General features: G+C 38.0%; 1 protein-coding gene across 1 annotated transcript in view; it reads left to right on the plus strand.

Moving 5' to 3' along the window:
• LOC131957068 (putative membrane protein) overlaps positions 1–20,494 on the plus strand; it is a 57,804-nt gene that overhangs the window by 15,985 nt on the left and 21,325 nt on the right. The window contains exons 2-3 of the mRNA XM_059321768.1: positions 14,033–14,301; positions 14,384–14,842. Coding sequence (XP_059177751.1) covers positions 14,033–14,301; positions 14,384–14,842 — 728 coding nt within the window. The remainder of the gene's footprint in view (positions 1–14,032; positions 14,302–14,383; positions 14,843–20,494) is intronic.

Here is a 20,494-nt window from a genome sequence, read left to right on the forward strand (position 1 = left end):
TATAGAAAAAAAAGTTGATAAATAACAAATAAAACGCAAGTAATTTCTAAGATTTCTAGTATATATTTTTTTATACCAGCAGGGTTGGAATGTTACTTCCAGTATCATCGGAGCATAGATTTGGACCTAAATTTGTGACATGATCGCTCATTTTTCAAGATAACACATAGTGGCGTAAAGTGCAGCTTTTATGAGAATATTATATATATTAATCCAATTCTGAAATGTTTTTTGGGGAATGGAAATAATAAGTTTAAAGAAACATTATAATTAAAATATACCGTCAAAAGTTGAAAGAAATATACGTATAGTTAAAATATAATAATTACGTATGAAATTTCGCCCACTTACATTAAACAGTACTAAACGTTGTCGTGGTCAGACGGAAATAAAGTAAAGCACGAATTCCGTCGACCGGAAAGTTAAAAGACATCTACGCATACATACACACACATACACACACACACATACATGAAATCTCGCCGACCTAACTGAAATAGTAAACTATCGTAATGGCACACACACACACACACTAAGATAGACACGCACACAAACAAGGTTTTTCCGACTTGGGGATTATAAAACATTCAGATTTCTCAAAACCTCGCTTTCGATTATTTTACGATTACAAAACTACCCCTATAAGAGTAATTAAAAAGCACTAACACTAATTTACTTATTTAAAGTTTAATTACGAAAAAGCTTACGTAAAACTTTTAAAATAATTACACTAATTGCATCATACTGTTTTAATCACGCTTACCTTATTTACTTATTTAAAAAAAAACGTCATTGATGTTACGAAAGTAAAATATAAACCGTAAAGTAATTAACTTTAAATGAAGGAAGCGTTTAAGTCACGTAGCAATTAAATAGATTGAAGGGGAGCGGTGATAATTTGAGATCCTTAATCCAACTACATGACAGCGTTGCCTTGAAGCGGGTGTACCCTGAAAATGTTCACGTTTTCAATTTTAAAATATTGGACCACTTTATCTTCGCGAACTGAAGTATAAAATTTATCAACAGCTCGCTGAAAAAAAAAATCCGTTTAGAGCAAGATTTGAATAGTGTCAGAATCCATCTCCGTTTGGAATACTCAATAGATGCGGAAGAGAAATGGAAACATCTATCTGATTAATTTAATTCGTTCTTAGATTAAATGCAATAGATGCATTCTGCTCTGACATCTCAGAAATTGTGATGGGGGGCGAAGGGACAGCGCCGGCCTCGATTTGAAATTAAATTGCGTTAAGCTTTTCGTGTGTGAAGGTTAAGTTTTCCGTGTGGGGGGTGAGATGTGAAGGTTAAGTTTTCCGTGTGGGGGGGGGGGGGGGGGGGGGAGAGGGGGAGGGGGGATTGGGTGTGAAAGTTAAGTTTTCCGGGGGTGGGTGTAAAGGTTAAGTTTTCAGAGTGGGGGGTGAGGTGTGAGGGTTAAGTTTTCCGTAAGGGGACGGGGGGACGGGGGATGGGATGTGAGGGTAAAGTTTTCCGTGTGGGGGGTGAGGTGTAAGGGTTAAATTTTTCCGTGGGGGGAGGGGGTATGGGGGTGTAAGGGTTAAGTTTTCAGTGTGGGGATGGGGTGTGAAGGTTAAGTTTTCCGTGGGGGGGGGGGGGGGGGGGGGGGCTGAAGATTAAGTTTTCAGTGGGGGGGGGGGGGGTGAAGGTTAAGTTTTCCGTGTGGGGGGTGTGAAGGTTTAGTTTTCCGTGTGGGGTGTGGGGGCAAGGGAGAGAGTTGGATGAGAAGTTTGATGCAGAATATCGTCAGGTTTTAAGGTGTCAACTGGGAGGAGAGCGTCGAGATAGAGTTGATGTTCACCAGTTGCGTGTCGAGGTGGGGGGGGGGGGGGGGGGGGGTGGAGAGGATTTGTGGGAGGGACCATGGTTTCTTTCAGATATTTTTCTCAGAGGCACTTGAAACTTCCATGACAATAGGGGGGTGCACTTAAATTGTTTGAAAAAGGCAATATTGAAAAAAATTGCATATACATTTTTTTTTTCAATTTCGTCCGGACGGGTGGGAGGGGAAAGGGGGGGGGGGAGGGTTGTTGGCGGTGCCCGTCCCAAATACACTGAAATAAATTCTGAAAGAAACATTTTAAATAGGTACTTGTTAAAAATAATTATTTGAAAATATGTGGGTGGGGTAGTTCAGCAACAAAATAGAAATCTAAAAAAAAAATTATGTTGATGAAGACATTGGGTCGAAGCGTCATATGCGATGTTCAATAAACATCACAAGAAGTGTTGGGTGCAGCTTTAAAAGACAACCACTGCGATAAACCCCATGTTGAATTCAACTCACAAGAAGATAAGCAATGAGGTGGTAAATCTGCTCACAGCGCCTACAGTGATGGAGAACTAGCGAATGTTGAGAATTCAACTATCGCCTCATCGCATCATAAACAGGATAAGCGATCTGATCTAAGCTACAAGGTGGGATTACCGTCTAATTAACAAGCCGATCATTGGGAATAAATAGGTTTTGGGGTAAGATTAAATTGACGTTTTGGGAAATCCGGTAAACCGAAATTAGAGTCGGATCATGTCAAGGGGTGGCGTTGTTGGGGTGGGGGGGGGGGGGGTGGGGGTATAAGTTAAGATATCTTTTAAGCCAAGGTCAGTTATATACAATGTGTTTTTGCAGGACCGGGGTGGAGGGTGGGTAATCAGGGGTGGGGTTTTTAGACCTGATGGGGTTCGGAAATAAAATTTAAAAAATTTCTTTTGAGGAGTCGGGTGAGATCCTAGGTAGATGTAGAAAAAATGGAGGGCCTACGCTACAGTAATCTTTTTGGGTGTTTCTGTCCCCCCCTCCCCCCCCAATTCCTTGCCGGATCAAGAATACCGCCCCCTCCCACCCCCACGAATGAAATAGAATATATATATATATATATATATATATATATATATATATATATATATATATATATATATATATATATATATATATATATATATATATATATATATATATATATATATCTAATATGTTCTTCAACCACTGTCCGAACCACCCTCAAAAAATTAAGTTTCAGCACCCCCCTGTAGATAATATCTGAAAGAAACACTTATTAAAAGACATCTTTCATGCAGGCTGTATTATAATGATTTTAACAGCGCCGAATGTAACCTCGCCATACTCACCGCCCACGCACTAGCCCATTACTGAATTGCCGAAACGTGTTTACTAGTCGAAAGTGACGTTTTCCGAGTGTTGATGGAATTAGCCTCACGTTTTTTTTTAACTTGTCACGGTTAGTATATTTCTTTTATCCATTTCAAATATTTATATTGCCTTTTATTGATTGTCACATTTTATACATTTCTTTTATTAATTTATACATTTACATATACTTTTATCGATTGTCATATTTTATAACTTTCTTTTATCAGTTTAAAATATTTACATTTACTTTTATTGCTTGTCACATTTTATACATTTTTTTTCATTCATTTAGATATTTAGACTTATTTTTATTGTCACATTTTATAAATTTCTTTTAAACATTTCTTTTATTCATTTAAACATTTACATTTACTTTTATTGTTTTATCAATGAAGACAAAAAATCGTGACAATACTATTTTTTTTTGGTAATTCGTAATTTCCGTAATTAAATAAAAATATTGTTATTTCTATCTTGATGATCTAATAAGTGAAACTAGCATTTAACCAAATGTCATTTGTAATTGGATACATTGATTTCGCCCCCATTGTTTTAGATGTCTGATATTCGTATTTATTTTATATGAATCGCTTACATTGTTGTTCATATTTGTATGAGCTATTCACTATGTCTAATACATTACTCAACTCTTTGAGCTAAGAACCTAACCCTAGACGCCATCAGATTTACCTAACAATCTTATTGAGAACAGCTTCATAGTAACATGTCATTGCCGGAAATACATAATCAAAACACATTCAAGGGACACAACCAAAATAAAATATAATACAAGGGACGTTATAACTTGTAAGACGACGTTACAGTGTTAATTTTTTTCCTTGTAGTGTTATCACAAGGAATACAGCAGATAACCCATGTCCAGATTTGCTAATCTTAGCTATTTAGTACACTTCATATGTTCAGGATTTAATCTAAGAAAATGATTCGTTAAAATCTATCCTTTAAGATTCTAACTAACAAAGAAAAACTTTCAACAAATAGTGTGGGCTATTCATTGATGAAGTAAGTTTAACATAGTATGTCGTTAGGTCAGTTTCCAAAAAAAAAAAAAAAAAAAAAAGTTCCAATATGAGATTACGCCTCAAATCTATACATTTGGATTAGGTTTACTTATCTTAAATGGAATGCAATGGAGTGGCCTAATGGCAGAGCGTCCGACTGCTAACCCGAAAAGCTGGCCGGGCATATTGCTGACCACACTATACCCCCTTATACCGAGGTGACAAAAACAGGTGAAATCTTCTTCACCTGTCCCATGTGTCGCCAGGTCGTAAAGCGAACTTTACTGTTTACATCTATACCGTTGTTTTGGCTGATTCCCCCTCCCCCTAAGCCCTATAGTAAAGCACCCCATCTAGCATGCATCGCATAAAATCCAATATGTCGCAATACACAAAGAAACTTTTACCAAGACAAGACACACTTGAAGCCGTATACACTAAAAGTGCTGGGTATCGCCTCGTAGCCCGGCTCTATAACCACATCGTGACAATCCTCCCCAAAAATAAACCTCTCGTCTCGTGCGTCCGCACGCAATGTTTTAGAGCCCCGATATAATTGACTAAAAGCCAACTTTCAACGCCGCGATTTGAGGCGCTAGGCCTACACCATCAAAGGGATCTCCGCCACAAAGAGAAAAAAAGTGTGACAAATAGAATTCAATGGATTATTTTTGTCCGGAGTTAATCTAGCCCTAGAACTCAATGCCGGATTACTAACGGGACGGAAGTCATTCCCCGAACCACGTGACAGGCTAAGTTTCCACGTCATAGAATCAGGTGGAGCTCTCGCGCTATCTCGCGGTAGGACGGCGGGAGTTAATGAATTGTTCGTGTCGTAGGTGGGGGGAGAGGGGGGAGGGGGACTCCGGGAGGACACGGGGTTCTCAAAACAAATTTATCAAGTCACACCCAATGAAATGTAAGAGTCTTGTAGATCCGAATAAGCCATTAGGTACAGCGTGATGATAAGACCACGGCTGGGAGAATCGAATCATTCGCTTTTTATTTGTCAGACTTCATTACAGATCAGACCTGGGTCTCAGCATCAAGACACAATAGAACTACGAACAAAGAAATGACACTGAGTGAAATGGCTAAAGAAATTGCTGAATAAATGAATAGGTTTGATAAAAAAAAACAACTTCGGACGTAAAAGTTTACATTTAATAGAAGTTTAGTAAAATCAATGAGTCAGCAGGAAATGAATTTTTAAATAAAGAAAAGCGGGGGGGAGGGGTCGTTAAATAAAGTTAATTAATTGGAGCACAATTAAATCTGATTGGCTTTGTTTATATCGGATGAAGTCAATTTTCGTTATTACAGCACGCGCCACAAACACACACATACACATATAATTAATTACAATATATATATATATATATATATATATATATATATATATATATATATATATATATATATATATATATATATATATATGCAAATATTCAACTTCCTAATTACGATGTAACTTTAATATTTAAACCAAGCACATACAGCACAATGGTAATTTTTAGCCAAAACTGGTCCGTCGACATAGTGCCCCCAGAAAAATACAGAAACGTGTGGGAGTCTAGGACAACGCCTGAAACTTCTCCATAAGGAATAAAATTAAGTTTACCTAAAAAAAATTAGGACATGAAAAATTAAGCTTAACTAAAATATTTTAAGATACTATAAATAAAGAAATATCAAAGCCCTTACATGTTAATATTTTCAAAACTATATTTTTGTTTAATAAAAAATCAAGGGTGTTTAAAAAAAAAAAAACATTTATACCCGGGGAACAAAAAACTTTATAAAAAAAATTCAGATATTGTAAAGGACTTTTATATGTAGAGATAAAAAGATTCAAATTTTTAAAAAAATCGTATAAAATATTACACAGACGCACACAATATCAGACGTGCTGAATTTCGATGTATTCAAAATATGTAAAATCCGGATCTGCAAAATATATCTATCCGTGATTGATCTCCCTTTTTTACGAAGACATTTCTGAAGGTAAATTCTCTTTAAAGCAAATTTCTCTGAAACATCTCTCAAAGGACTTATTTCCATATAGATCTGCATCACTTTCAGACACAGAAAAATATGAACGAGGTTTCGATAAATAAAATATTTCTCTGACATGTTTTCGGTGAGTGTGGGATATGGGACCACATCAAGAGTTGTTTTTTTTTTCATCGCCTAATCTGTTGGGCATCTTAAAGCCACCACTGAGCGGTATCACAGGCATCTTATTGTATCTTCCATGTCCTGATTTTGTTTGAGCTGCCTGATATGGTTTTAGGGCGTGTCTTCTGTAGACGGGTATAAAATCGGGTCTGGTTGAGCTCTGAGCTACAGGTTGGATGGGTTAGAGGGTTGTAGTATATCGCTTCTCTCACACACACATACACACACATATACACACACATGCAAACACACACATATACACACATATACACACATATACATACACACATACACACACATATACACACATACATACACACACATACATACACACACATATGCACACATATACACACACAAACACACACATACACACACATATACATACACACATACATACACACACATACATACACACACACATATACACACATATACACACATACAAACACACTCACACACGTAGACATGAACAGATACAAGTGTACGCACATACACAGACAGACAGACAGACAGACAGACAAATAAACCCAGACTGCCAGACTCACTCAAACACATAGAAAAACACACACAGACATAGACATAATCAGACACACGTGTACACACATACACTAACATACACTCAGACACCCAGACTCATTCTCACACACGCACATAAACAAACACGATAATACACATAGACACAAACATACACGTGCACACATACACACACACAGACAGATACATACACCCAGACACACAAATGGATAGTCACAGAGTGGCACATACGCGCTCGCATATACACGCAAGAACACATACACGAACTCATAACACGCACACTCGCAGACACAGACATAAGCGCGCGGGCACGCACACACACGAACCACACGCTTACACACTCACACTTACGCACATACACACACAAAAGAAAGCACGCACACACATTTATTATACACAAGTTAATGCTTTATATCCGTATATACGTTGTGTTATACATGAGTAGGTGTTCAGAAGTGCTTAACTAGGCGAATGTTTGCAGTTTTCTAGCGTCTTAGTTGGTGCCATTAAATGTACAAAACTTTAAGACAAACAGAGGCGTCATCAGGTTTACGTAAGTAATTGACGACCTTTGAACAAAATAAACTTTTTTATTTTCACCTATAAAATGGGACGTCATGTAGTCCCTCGTCATGTTATAAATAGACAATAGGAACATATATCCAACCGTTTTAGTTTTACATCCATCTTTAACGTCGTTAGGTCAGAAACAACCAAAATTTACAACTAACCATTTTACAATTAACCATTTTACAACCAACCATTTTACAACCAACCATTTTACAACCAACAATTTGACAACCAACAACTTTACAGCCAACCATTTTAGTTTTTACATCTTTAAATTCGTCAGGTCACAGACAACCCACATTTACAACCGACCGTTTAAAATTTTACACCCCAGAGCTCGCAAGCCTACTGCAATTTGCTTACACGATTCCTTCCATCCGTCAAAATCAATCTGTAATCCCCCTCCCCCTCCCCGCCTACTGGTGCTAGCTGCTCAAACTGGACAAATGGACACTCGGCATTTTCGTTCATCGCCGGGCTCCATGTCTGAACTTAACGCTCTAGACCACACGAAAGTCGTGTGTTGAAGAATGTTATTACAGAAACGACCGTCTTAAGTTTGTATCTTTAAACCCTTGTCATAATAAACCAATAAATACTTTATATAATGTCAACATACTGTAATAGTTCTCATTTAACGTTTTAAACACTACTAAGGCGCGGTGGAATGGTAGAGCACTAGACTGCTAACCCGAAAGTCTGGTTCAAGCCCATAGAACGTCCCTGAGTCCACTCAGCTCTGATGGGTACCTGAGTCACGTTAAGGAAAGTAAAGTCGGCTGGGCATCGTGCTGACCATACTATCCTTTCATTTGACGAAGTCACAGAAACAAGTGAACTCTACTTCACTAGCCCAGTGGGGTGTTAGGTTCGAAAGAAACTTCACTTTTTAATGACTTTTTCCACTTTTTTTTTGACAAATGCAATGCTCTAAATTATAGTCATTTCTCCAAATATCTTTAAATTTCTAGGTCCATAAAGACATAATTCAGTGGATTATACACACTCAACATCTAGGTCCATAAAGACATGTAGGCCTATTTCAGGGTCATCTAAACTCTCACTTTTTGCTATTTGTATTTAATGTACCAGGCCATATAAACTCTAATAAGTACGTCAAATATAGTCAAGTCTCTATGCAATTCAGATTACTTAGCAGTACATAAACACATGTTTTCGCCTATTTGCTTGTCCTTTCATTCTCGAATTACTTAGCCATACATACAATTTACTAAATTTATATACTCGAATCTACTGGGCTATATACTCGCCAATTTCTACTCAAAATGTACTTAAATTTTTACGCCATACTGTTAATATACTGGGCTATATATTATCGAATTTCGTTGCAATAAATGCAATATACTATGCCATATATACTTACATTTCTAGGCTATATATTCAATTTTCTGGGCCATATATTCTCGATTTTTTAAGGCTAAATCCTAACACCCTCAGCAGGAGCTGACTTAAGAAAGATTTATCTGAGGGATAATTAAAGAAAGATCAAGACAGTTTTTCATTCAGCGATGTGAAGGTTGGCGCACAGATTGAAGGCACAAGGGCGATCACCGCTGTCGATCAATACAAGGGGGAACCGCTCTAATCGTGTTTTACTGTAAGGGATCACGGGTCGCCTCCCATTGCTCTCTATGGTCTGAGCGCTGAGGTCTTGGTGTGAAGACTTTGGACCGTCAGTCGTCTACAACCTTATGATTAAAATATCGAGTTAAGGAACTTGCCTTGTGCGAGTTAAGGAACTTGCCACATACGAGTTAAGGAACATGAGGTATTCCCATTCATTGTGGAAACTTCCTTAGTATCTTTGTTTTGTCACCACATTAATAATTTGACTTCAGTTGTTTTTTTACATTGCAACTATAAAAGTTCGACGTCACTAAATATTTTTTCCCAGTTCCATTTACTTCTTTTGTCTGGATTGTCTTTTTGTTGTGGTATGAAATAAAATGTCTTTCGACTGTTATGGTATGAAATAAATTGTAATTAGACTGTTGTGGTATGAAATAAAATTTTGAACTATTCTACCTTTCATTGATGTGAGTATTTTATTATTTTTCAAGCTGTTTACTTAATGTTGTGTAATCTTATATTATTGCTTGTTTTATTTGAGTGGGTTTAGCTTATGCTAACTCACGTCTCATTGAGATGGTTAGCTTTTGTTTATCAACGATTACTAAAACATGTGCAGTCTGTAGATATGTACGTATTTTCATCAGAAATATCGTTGAATTCTTTTCGAATAAACATGGTATTTAGCTCAATTACTGTATCTTAGCCAAACGTCATACAGTGTCCTTAACATCAAGAACCTGCACCCCAACCAAGATCTAGAACATTAGCTCTACACTGTAACAGGTTATAGAACATTCGCTCCAACCCAACTATTAGACGTTACATTCCTGCTGTAGAATTTCGACTCCAGGAGAATAACTCAGCCGACTCCTCTACTACGCGTGATACCCGCTACACACCATAACGACACGTACCGCAACAATACCCCTACTACACAACATGTGCTGTACATGATACCTGCTACAAACCATAACGACATTTACTGGGGGGGGGGGGGAGGGGGTAGGGGGGGGGGTCGGTAACAAATTTTGGTTAAGACAGGGGAGGGGTAATTTCCCTATTATACAATCTGTGATGCATATGATGCCTGCTACTCACCAACAATTCTAGCTGAGATCTAAAACAACAGATGTAAATGTACCTTTTAATCCTGCGTCAGCTTAACAAGATATCCTTACATCATCTACCTATACATCCAATCCCCTCCCCCTCCCCCACGCAACACGTGCACGGGACAAGTTATGCACCACCCCTATCTGCTTACCGTATCAAATTTTATCATCAGCCCACGCTCGGTACAGTTGGTCTATGTATTCTAACCGTACATCCGCTAGTTTAAGAACAGTGTTTCTTCCAGACTTTTTTTCTCCGGGAAGGGGAGGGGGGGGGGGGTCAACATTTTCCGAGGGGGGGGGGGGCTGCCCCCGAAGAGATGCCTGGAAGAAACTCTGTTTAAGAACCGTTTCAACCTTTCAACCTTCTTTCGCATATGTAGTTTAATCCAAGTAGTCTCAGCCTTAATATAACACACGATATCGAGCTGTACAGAACGTTTTATCTCAATATTTGTCATATAATTTAACACATTTACATCTAATTGTGCACATTTTAGATAAAACTCAAGATTCCCGAATAGACCAATCGTAAAAATAAAATAAAAAAAAACCCAAAATAGCCCCCCCCCCCCCCTCCACTAACCACCTTGGAGAAATGACCTTGAACTTTGAAAATGAATTTCCCTTCAAACGGAGACTTCAGCAGATCGCAGTGTAACGCAGGACAGCGACTCAAGGGGGTGATAACTCGCGTGGTGTTTCCTAGCCTTCAAGACGCAAAGATTTAGTCAGATCTTCCTGGCAAAGATATCGTAAAAATAATTCCCCTGTTGAAAAATGGCCAGGTTTTTTACTGGAATCAGTGAGAATTTGGTCCACAGGATAGGAGAGGGGTGGTGGGAATTTCATTTTGAATTGGTACAATATCCGAGTTAAATGAAAAAAAAAATTCGGCGCTTTATTAAAACATCAGTCTAACACGCTAGGCAATTTATCAAATGTATTGGAGGATCCGGCATGGGATCATCTGTGAAATTTAATTAGCATTCAGGCAGTAAATTATTAATTGGACACAGGTTCAGTGCTTGAGGGGTTAGTTATGGGGTAGTAGAACAACAGGATGTACTGAAGTTGTAGTTGTAGTGAACTAGCGAGGGGGGGATGAATGGGGGTGAATGTTGTTGTTATTTGGTACCCTATCCCGTTCGTCCTTGTTCAGTTCTCGTGCTGTGAGTTGTAATAGTCCGGTTTGTACCAGTTTATGAAAGGGTATATAAGGTGTGAGAAAACGTGTAAGATGGCCTCAGTTTCGTCCAGATCTCCAAGGATAGTATAGGTATACTAGAATTTAGCCACTGTATCGTAGTTTTACTAGCGTGTGTATTATGTGTTTAGAATAGACTGTGTTAGGTGTAGATAGTGTAGATATTATTAAATTCTTTTAGTTTAAACGAGTCTTTGTTTTCATTCAGTCTTGTTTCGTAACCCGTTTGTGGTTGTTTGTCTTGTATGTTGCGCTACGCATCTGATCACCCGTAAGGCGTGTCCGTGTGTTCACAACAGTTGTAGAGCCTGCAGATGGTAGATGTCTTAGTTTGGTGGAGCAACGTAAGGCAACGTTGTTTGAAGCGCATCAATGAGAAGTATTGTGATAGCCCTTACACGCGTTAAAATATTGTGTTCGTGTATCAGCACACATACGAGCAGGCTAATTGAACATGCCATACGCGTATCTATATAAGTACTGACGATCACTAGGTGAAGTAGAGTTCAACTGTTTTTAGTGATCACGGCATACGAACAGGGGAAGTAGTGGTCACTTGACTGAGTCACGGCCAATGTGAAGGAGGTAGTGGGGGTCAGAACTACCCGGCCGTCGTTACTCTCCCTACCCACCCTAACATGAATCGGTTACCATTCATAGATAATAGATTAGAGCAAATATCAGCAAGTCCATTACAATTTGTTAAATATTTTATAAAGTTAATTGAACAGAACATACAAGTATGAGAGCATAGTTATTATGCTTTAGAATATATTAAAATTGATTTAGCATATCTTAAAGAAATAAAAGAACATCCAATGCAAAAATTTGCTCTTTAATCAATAGAAGAAAATATCAAACAAATAATATAGCATCTCACACTTGCAGTATAAAACAACATATGCGATGTGCTATCACATATTTGAATAGTCCGTTCAAGAGTTAGAATCTCAAATTAGACATTCGTCACTACTAGGTACTTTTCATAAATAAAAAGAATGATTAGTCTTAAAAGCTAAACGGACTAATACAAACTAGACCATCTGACTAAACGACAAACTAGACCATCTGACTAAATGACAAACTATACCATCTGTCTAAATGACAAACTAGACCATCTGACTAAATGACCAACTAGACCATCTGACTAAATGACAAACTAGACCATCTGACTAAATGACAAACTATGCCATCTGACTAAATGACAAACTATACCATCTGACTAAATGACAAACTATACCATCTGACTAAATGACAAACTAGACCAACCGACCAAATGACAAACTAGACCATCTGACTAAATGACAAACTAGACCATCTGACTAAATGACAAACTATGCCATCTGACTAAATGACAAACTATACCATCTGACTAAATGACAAACTATACCATCTGACTAAATGACCAACTAGACCAACCGACCAAATGACAAACTAGACCATCTGACTAAATGACAAACTAGACCATCTGACTAAATGACCAACTAGACCAACCGACCAAATGACAAACTAGACCATCTGACTAAATGACAAACTAGACCATCTGACTAAATGACCAACTAGACCAACCGACCAAATGACAAACTAGACCATCTGACTAAATGACAAACTATACTTTCTGACTAAATGACAAACTAGACCATCCGACTAAGCTTAACGAACTAGACACCCTTGTCTAGCCACTAACAATCCCATTAAATTCCTTTAATACTCCTCTACCACGCTACAGCACCATAAATCTAAACTAGAGTAGAAAATGTGTTGATTATGATCTTGTTATAAAGTTCACCATCAAGGCCAACAACCCCTGATAAAAAAACAAACTACCTCACGTATCGAGCTGTTTAATGATCGAGCGTGAGGGTGAGACTAAAATTACAGTCAATAAAATAATGGTGACCAAAGTAACATTTAACAAAGTTAAACATGCAACATCTGGGTCTGTTTATTTGTGTACTGTTGGCTGGTAACATATTTTGTGTGAGTGTGTGGGGAGGGGGTGGTGGTGGTGGTAATAGTGGTGGAGGGGCGTGGTGGTATCATATTTTGGTGCAGGTATGTGGTCGGTAGCATATTTTGGTGTCGCTGGTGCGGGGGGGGGGGGGGGGGGAAGGGAAAGGGGTAGTAACAGTCGGTGTATGCGTGTGCGTGTGTGTGTGTGTGGGGGGGGGGAGGGGTCGGTATGTTTGGAGTAGGTGGTGGGAAGGGGGATGGTAACAAGTATGATTTAATTTGGGGTGGGTCGGTAACCCCTTGTTTGGTGTAGGCGGTGTGTGTGTGTGTGTGTGTAGAGGAGGGGGTGGTGGTCGGTTATATATTTTGAAGTAGGTGATGGGAAGGGGTAGGTAACAAATGTGATATAGTTTGGGGTGGGTCGGTAACTCGTGTTGGTTTTCAACCGGGGGGGGGGGGTCGGTAACAAATTTTGGTTAAGACAGGGGAGGTAACTGTTTTTGATGTACACAGCAATCAAACCAGCTCCGTGGCCAATAATCAAGAACTCGCGCTGACAGCTACATAACTGACATCTACATAAGACAACTACATAACTGACAGCTACAGAACTGACAGCTACAGAACTGACAGCTACATAACTGACAGCTACATAACTGACATCTACATAAGACAACTACATAACTGACAGCTACAGAACTGACAGCTACATAACTGACATCTACATAACTGACAGCTACATAACTGACAGCTACAGAACTGACAGCTACATAACTAACAGCTACATAACTGACATCTACATAACTGACAGCTACAGAACTGACAACTACAGAACTGACAACTACATAACTGACAGCTACAGAACTGACAGCTACATAACTAACAGCTACATAACTGACATCTACATAACTGACAGCTACAGAACTGACAACTACAGAACTGACAACTACATAACTGACAGCTACAGAACTGACAGCTACATAACTAACAGCTACATAGCTGACTACAGAACTGACAGCTACATAACTGACATCTACATAAGACAACTACATAACTGACAGCTACAGAACTGACAGCTACATAACTGACATCTACAGAACTGACAGCTACATAACTAACAGCTACATAACTGACATCTACATAACTGACAGCTACAGAACTGACAACTACAGAACTGACAACTACATAACTGACAGCTACAGAACTGACAGCTACATAACTAACAGCTACATAACTGACATCTACATAACTGACAGCTACAGAACTGACAACTACAGAACTGACAACTACATAACTGACAGCTACAGAACTGACAGCTACATAACTAACAGCTACATAGCTGACTACAGAACTGACAGCTACAGAACTGACAACTACATAACTGACAGCTACAGAACTGACAGCTACATAACTAACAGCTACATAGCTGACTACAGAACTGACAGCTACAGAACTGACAGCTACATAACAATCCAGACCCTGCCTGCTGTAGATGTTAGATGTAAGCTAACGCGATAGACTTTCATTCTTAGAGGTTCTCTCTACTCACATACAAAAACAACACGATTACAACTAAACAAGATGAAGTTTTTGGCTTGTGTTCAATGAGACAGTGATCCTGGCTCCACAGGTGGTCTGGCCCTGATGGAGCGTATCGTGTGGAGGGGGGGGGGGGGGGGGGGGGGCCGTGAGGGGGGGTGTAGCGACTGGGGGGGCGTGAGGGGGGGTGTAGCGACCTCTTGGTGATTCCATGTTTGGTTTTGGGCATCATGTATTTTCAGGATGTATTTTCAGGATTCAAACTGTATGTATTTCAGTAATCGAAAAGACGGTTTTAGAACTCGAAATACAGTATCTGAAGCAGTAGTTTCAGAATTCTAAGTATACGATATAATACGGCTCTTTATTCAAACAAAAAGTTCAGGATTTTAACTTCAGGATTTTTAACTAAATAAGTAAGTAAAGTTTCCCTTTCAAACCTGACGGTCTATGGGGCAAGTAGAGTTCACTTGTTTCTGTTACCTCGGCATATGAAGAGATAGTGTGGTCAGCACTATGCACAGCCGCCTTTACTTTCCTTAACATCAGAGTTGGACTCAGGGACGGTCTAATTACTTGAAACCGGATTCGAACTCGAGACATACGGGTTAGCAGTCCAGCTCTCTACCGCTAGACCACTCCGTCCCATATTTTAACTCAATGCTAAATTTCAATTGTTTCAGTATACAAACAAGTATTTCAATATTCTACAAACAACAAAATTCGGTTATTTTAGTATTCGAACCAGCAGTACCAGAATCTAAAAACACTTTCCGAAACACAATTACTAAAAATAAATTTAAACCAGCCCGGCGTAATGATAGACAGAGACACTTAGATGACAGTAATTGTAATGGAGGTCTAATCCCCCCTTCTGATGTGACGTTACAGATGTATCCCATTAACCAGCCCCCTCATCTAAAACTGACGGGGCTTAATTACAACTCGTAATTAAGCCGTGTTTAATGTACGATATCCTGTAGCCGCTGTTTCTTTTTTTTTGTTTTTTTTTGTTTCGACGCGGAAAAAATGTGTGACCCATTTACTAACTATATAAAAAAAAAACTGCGGGTTTATTGAACTATACATTGCAGCTACTTATGCTAATTGTATACAAGAAAATAGGGAAAGGGGAGATAAAATTATCATTTCGGTTTTCGATGTTTTTTTTTTTGTAGTAAGGGGAGAGGTGAAACTGCGCACTAATTTAGAGAACTCCTTTTGATTATCTTTTAAATTACCATTTTTTGTAAGTTTTACGTTAAATGTGATAGCTGAAAAATACAACGAAGTTCGAAAACATATTTTTTTTAACGCTCCAATAGTTTTTAATGAGCGAGCAAGGTGTGATTTTTCTTTAACGGGATAGTTTTAAAATAAAAAATAGTGTGTGCATTATGAAAGTGTGTTTTACTTTGTAAAAGATAAGACGTGGTGGTGTGGAGGTGATATATTATAAGAGGTGGTGTGGGGGGTGATGTATTATAAGAGGTAGTAGTTTTTGGAAATGTTAATTCACATTATAAGAGTATGCAAGCTGTAACAAAATGTCACATATTTATGTTAATTTATATACACGCGATCGTATTCTAAAACAATCAATAAACCTGTAAACAACGACAACATTTTTAGGTTATAAAACAGCAACTAACCTTCAAACATCGGGCAGATAATCCAGAAACAAGTCTTGGGTTAATTACCTTGGTTTTTTCTTCGCTCCGGTGCCTCGGTCTATCCGCGCATCTAAGCGTCCTGAAATAACTGGTATTGTACGGCAAGGGAAGATAAGCGACACGCGTCCCCAATAGAACAATTCGATTACTGATGGACCGACCCCGCTCGCCTTAGTCCGGGGTCTGCGCGCGATATTCTGCTCGCGCTGGCGTTGCACGTGGGTCGCGAAACGACACCTGCTGGAAGGTGGGTGGGTGGGGGATGTGGGGGGGGGGGGGATGTTTGCTCAGTGCTGCGCAATCCTCACCTTTTTACGATTGTTGTGTGTGTGTGTGTATTTTTTTTTCTTATCACTTAGGTCAATGTGGCCTGGGACAGGTGAAATAAATCTGACAGACGGTGGGGGGTGTGGGGGTAGGGGGGTGTGTGGGGGTGGGGGGTGGTAGTAATGGGTGGTAGCAGAGTTGTGTTGTTAGGGTGATGATGGGTAACGTGGAACGTTGTGTTTTGAGAACCTGACTACCTGCTATGTGAAGGTTTGACAATTTGGTATGCGAAGGTTTGACAAATTGGTATGCGAAGGTTGATATCGTGTATTGTGTTAGAGCTTGACATCATGTATTGTGTCAGGGCTTGACATCATGTATTGTGTGAGGGCTTGTGTGAGGGCTTGACATCATGTATTGTGTGAGAGCTTGTGTGAGGGCTTGTGTGAGAGCTTGTGTGAGATCTTGACATCATGTATTGTGTGAGGACCTGACATCATGTATTGTGTGAGATCTTGACATCATGTATTGTGTGAGAGCTTGACATCATGTATTGTGTGAGAGCTTGACATCATGTATTGTGTGAGAGTTTGTGTGAGGGCTTGTGTGAGAGCTTGTGTGAGGGCTTGACATCATGTATTGTGTGAGAGTTTGTGTGAGGGCTTGTGTGAGAGCTTGTGTGAGGGCTTGACATCATGTATTGTGTGAGAGTTTGTGTGAGGGCTTGTGTGAGAGCTTGTGTGAGGGCTTGACATCATGTATTGTGTGAGAGTTTGACATAGAATGATTGAGGGTTTGACGTCATGTATTGTGTGAGGGCTAGACATCATGTATTGTGTGAGAGCTTGACATCATGTATTGTGTGAGAGCTTGACATCATGTATTGTGTGAGGAGCAGAGGCGTATCCAGGTTTTCGTTGTAGGGGGAGCGAAAAGAGCAAAAAAAGGCGCCGAATTTTTAACACGTTCTATATACGTGTATTTTATATACATATATATATATATATATATATATATATATATATATATATATATATATATATATATATATATATATATATATATATATATAAATAAATAATTACTAGTATGTCATTACTAGCTGTATGTCACTACTTCGCTATAATGTAAAATAAATTGAAAGTAGCTAGCACTCTGAAGAAATAAGAAAAAACACACAATGTAGGCCGACAAAACACAAATTGTATCAATCTAGACAAAAACAAAAATATACACACACTACAACCAAAAACAACGAACGTAACACAATCTGTTTTGTAATTTTGTAAAAAAAAATTTCTTACTTAATAATTCCTGGGAAATTATTTAAGACAAGTGAAATAGGGGAAATAATCACTCTCTTAATATAAATATGTACATATCTACACATTTAATTATAAATGTCAAAACAAATAAATAATTACTATAGCATATAATGAAATTGTTTAACACTATTCGTGTTTACAAAATGTTTTTGTCTATAATCAGAATTTAATATATCGTCATCATAAATGCTAAAGTATTACAGCATAATGAAAGTTTTTAAAATCAGAGTTGGTATAAAACCAAGCTTTTCTATATTATAGAAAAGCATTCTGAATAACAGCCTACATTTATTTAAAAACGGTCTGTTTAGTTCAGATCATATGTTATTTTTTAATTAACTACTGCTTCTTTGTGTTCTTTAAAGATCATTTTTTAACATAGCGATAGGTATGGGTTAGATCTCTGTATTGCTCACACACCTTTTTACTGTCCGGTCACTTTAGGTCAATTATCCAACCCAGTGTATACCTAGGTGTGACATTAATGTCGCTCTACACAATAGTGGTGGTGAGGTGTGGGGGGGGGGGGGGGGGGGATAACCAACTCACAGTGAACATAGCGTCAGTTTTTAGATGACTGTTCTAAACATACATATATATTACACAAATATATATTACACAAATATATATTACAGAAATAGATGTAAATAAGTAGCAGTGGTATTATGACAATATTTTTTTTTACAGAGGGGTCCATGGGGGAGGGGGGTTGTAACTGTTTCATATAATTTGTAATCGTAATCACTATCGCCCAAACTGTAAGAATACTACTACTTCATCGTGATGACGTTGTTGCCCTTGTCAAAATTTCCCCACCACTACGCAGTTTGCTCATAAGTAAATTTAAATAGAGATGCCACATCAGTTGTATTTGTTTCTGTATTGCATTTTTTAAAATTAATCACACGATTCAAACTGTATATATAAAGTAATTATGTGTGAAGTTTTATGTATAACATTTTCTAATTCAATTAGGAAAAAAAACACAGAAAAAAAAAACACAGAAAAAATGTCACAGGAAAAAAAAGTCACAAATATATATTTGCATGGAATTTGTTAATACTTTTATGTATTAATTAAATATTCAGAGAGTGCAAATTAACTTAGGATTAATTAAATGTAATGTACTGTGTGCAGGTTGTATACGCATATTAATTTTTATAATTCATCCAAAAGTATTTAGTATGAATTGTAATTATGTTAAACATAATATTAATAGCATTTAATAGAATGCTCCAAAGTCCACGGTTTTCATCGTGTTTTTTTTTTTAAATACCAACACTAAATTACCGTGAAATGGTAAGTTCATCTGCTTTGCCGCCCTCAACTCATCGCAACAATAGTTATGATTAGTTCAACCACCTTTACTGCCCACATTTGCCACGCTCATTACATAACAAAACTTAGGATCAAAACAAAAAGCCGACATGGTTTAAAGACTGTCATTGACACAAAACGTCAACAACACACAATATGTTCGGACAATGCCTACTGAGGAGAGGCCGGCCAGAGAATAGCCCACGGCAAAATATATGCAAAACACAATTAACTTTTCTACCGCATATATAACTAAATACGTAACAAAAGTTGAGATTTTTGTGTAAATTATCTTAGAGTGTTTTTACTAACAATTGTTATAAACTATAATGCTTTTAACGTCTATAAATAATTTATGCTATCAAAAATGCAACCCACAGTAATAAACATACACAATTTTACAATTCTTAACAAATAAATCAAAATATTTCTAAAACTATTTTTGTGACTTTTTTCTGTGACTTTATTTCTGTTACTTTTTTCCGATAAAAATTTTCCATTGTGACTTTTTTCTGTGACTTTTTTTCCTAGCAAAAACTGTGACTTTTTTCTGTGTTTTTTTTCCTGTGACTTTTTTCTGTGACTTTTTTTCCTAGCAAAAACTGTGACTTTTTTTCTGTGTTTTTTTTTCCCTGTGACTTTTTTCCGTTCACCACATTATACAGTTGCCTTAAACTTAAAACCCCTCTTGCCAAGTGGTACTGCCCGTAGAGGTTTTTTAAATATTGCAATGCATCGTAATGGTTATTTTTAGAATGGCAAACTGATGCAGCTGTTAATACGTGTTGTAAACGTAGACACTACTAGACTAGTACAATAATGCTTTAATTGCTGCATGAAAAGAAATCTTGTGATTTACATAGATGTGCCGGCCAAAAATATTTTTTTTAACAAATATCATTATTTAAAACTTTGAGTTTAAAAAGTTTCCAAAAAGGCGCCACTTTGCTGAAAATGGCCAGAGGGGGAGCGGCCGCTCCCCCTGCTCCCCCCCCTGCGTACGCTACTGGTGAGGAGTTGTGTGAGAGCTTG

Source organism: Physella acuta, unplaced genomic scaffold, assembly GCF_028476545.2.
Source record: "Physella acuta isolate Inbredline_101_S28 unplaced genomic scaffold, ASM2847654v3 ptg001203l, whole genome shotgun sequence".
NCBI lineage: Eukaryota > Metazoa > Mollusca > Gastropoda > Physidae > Physella > Physella acuta.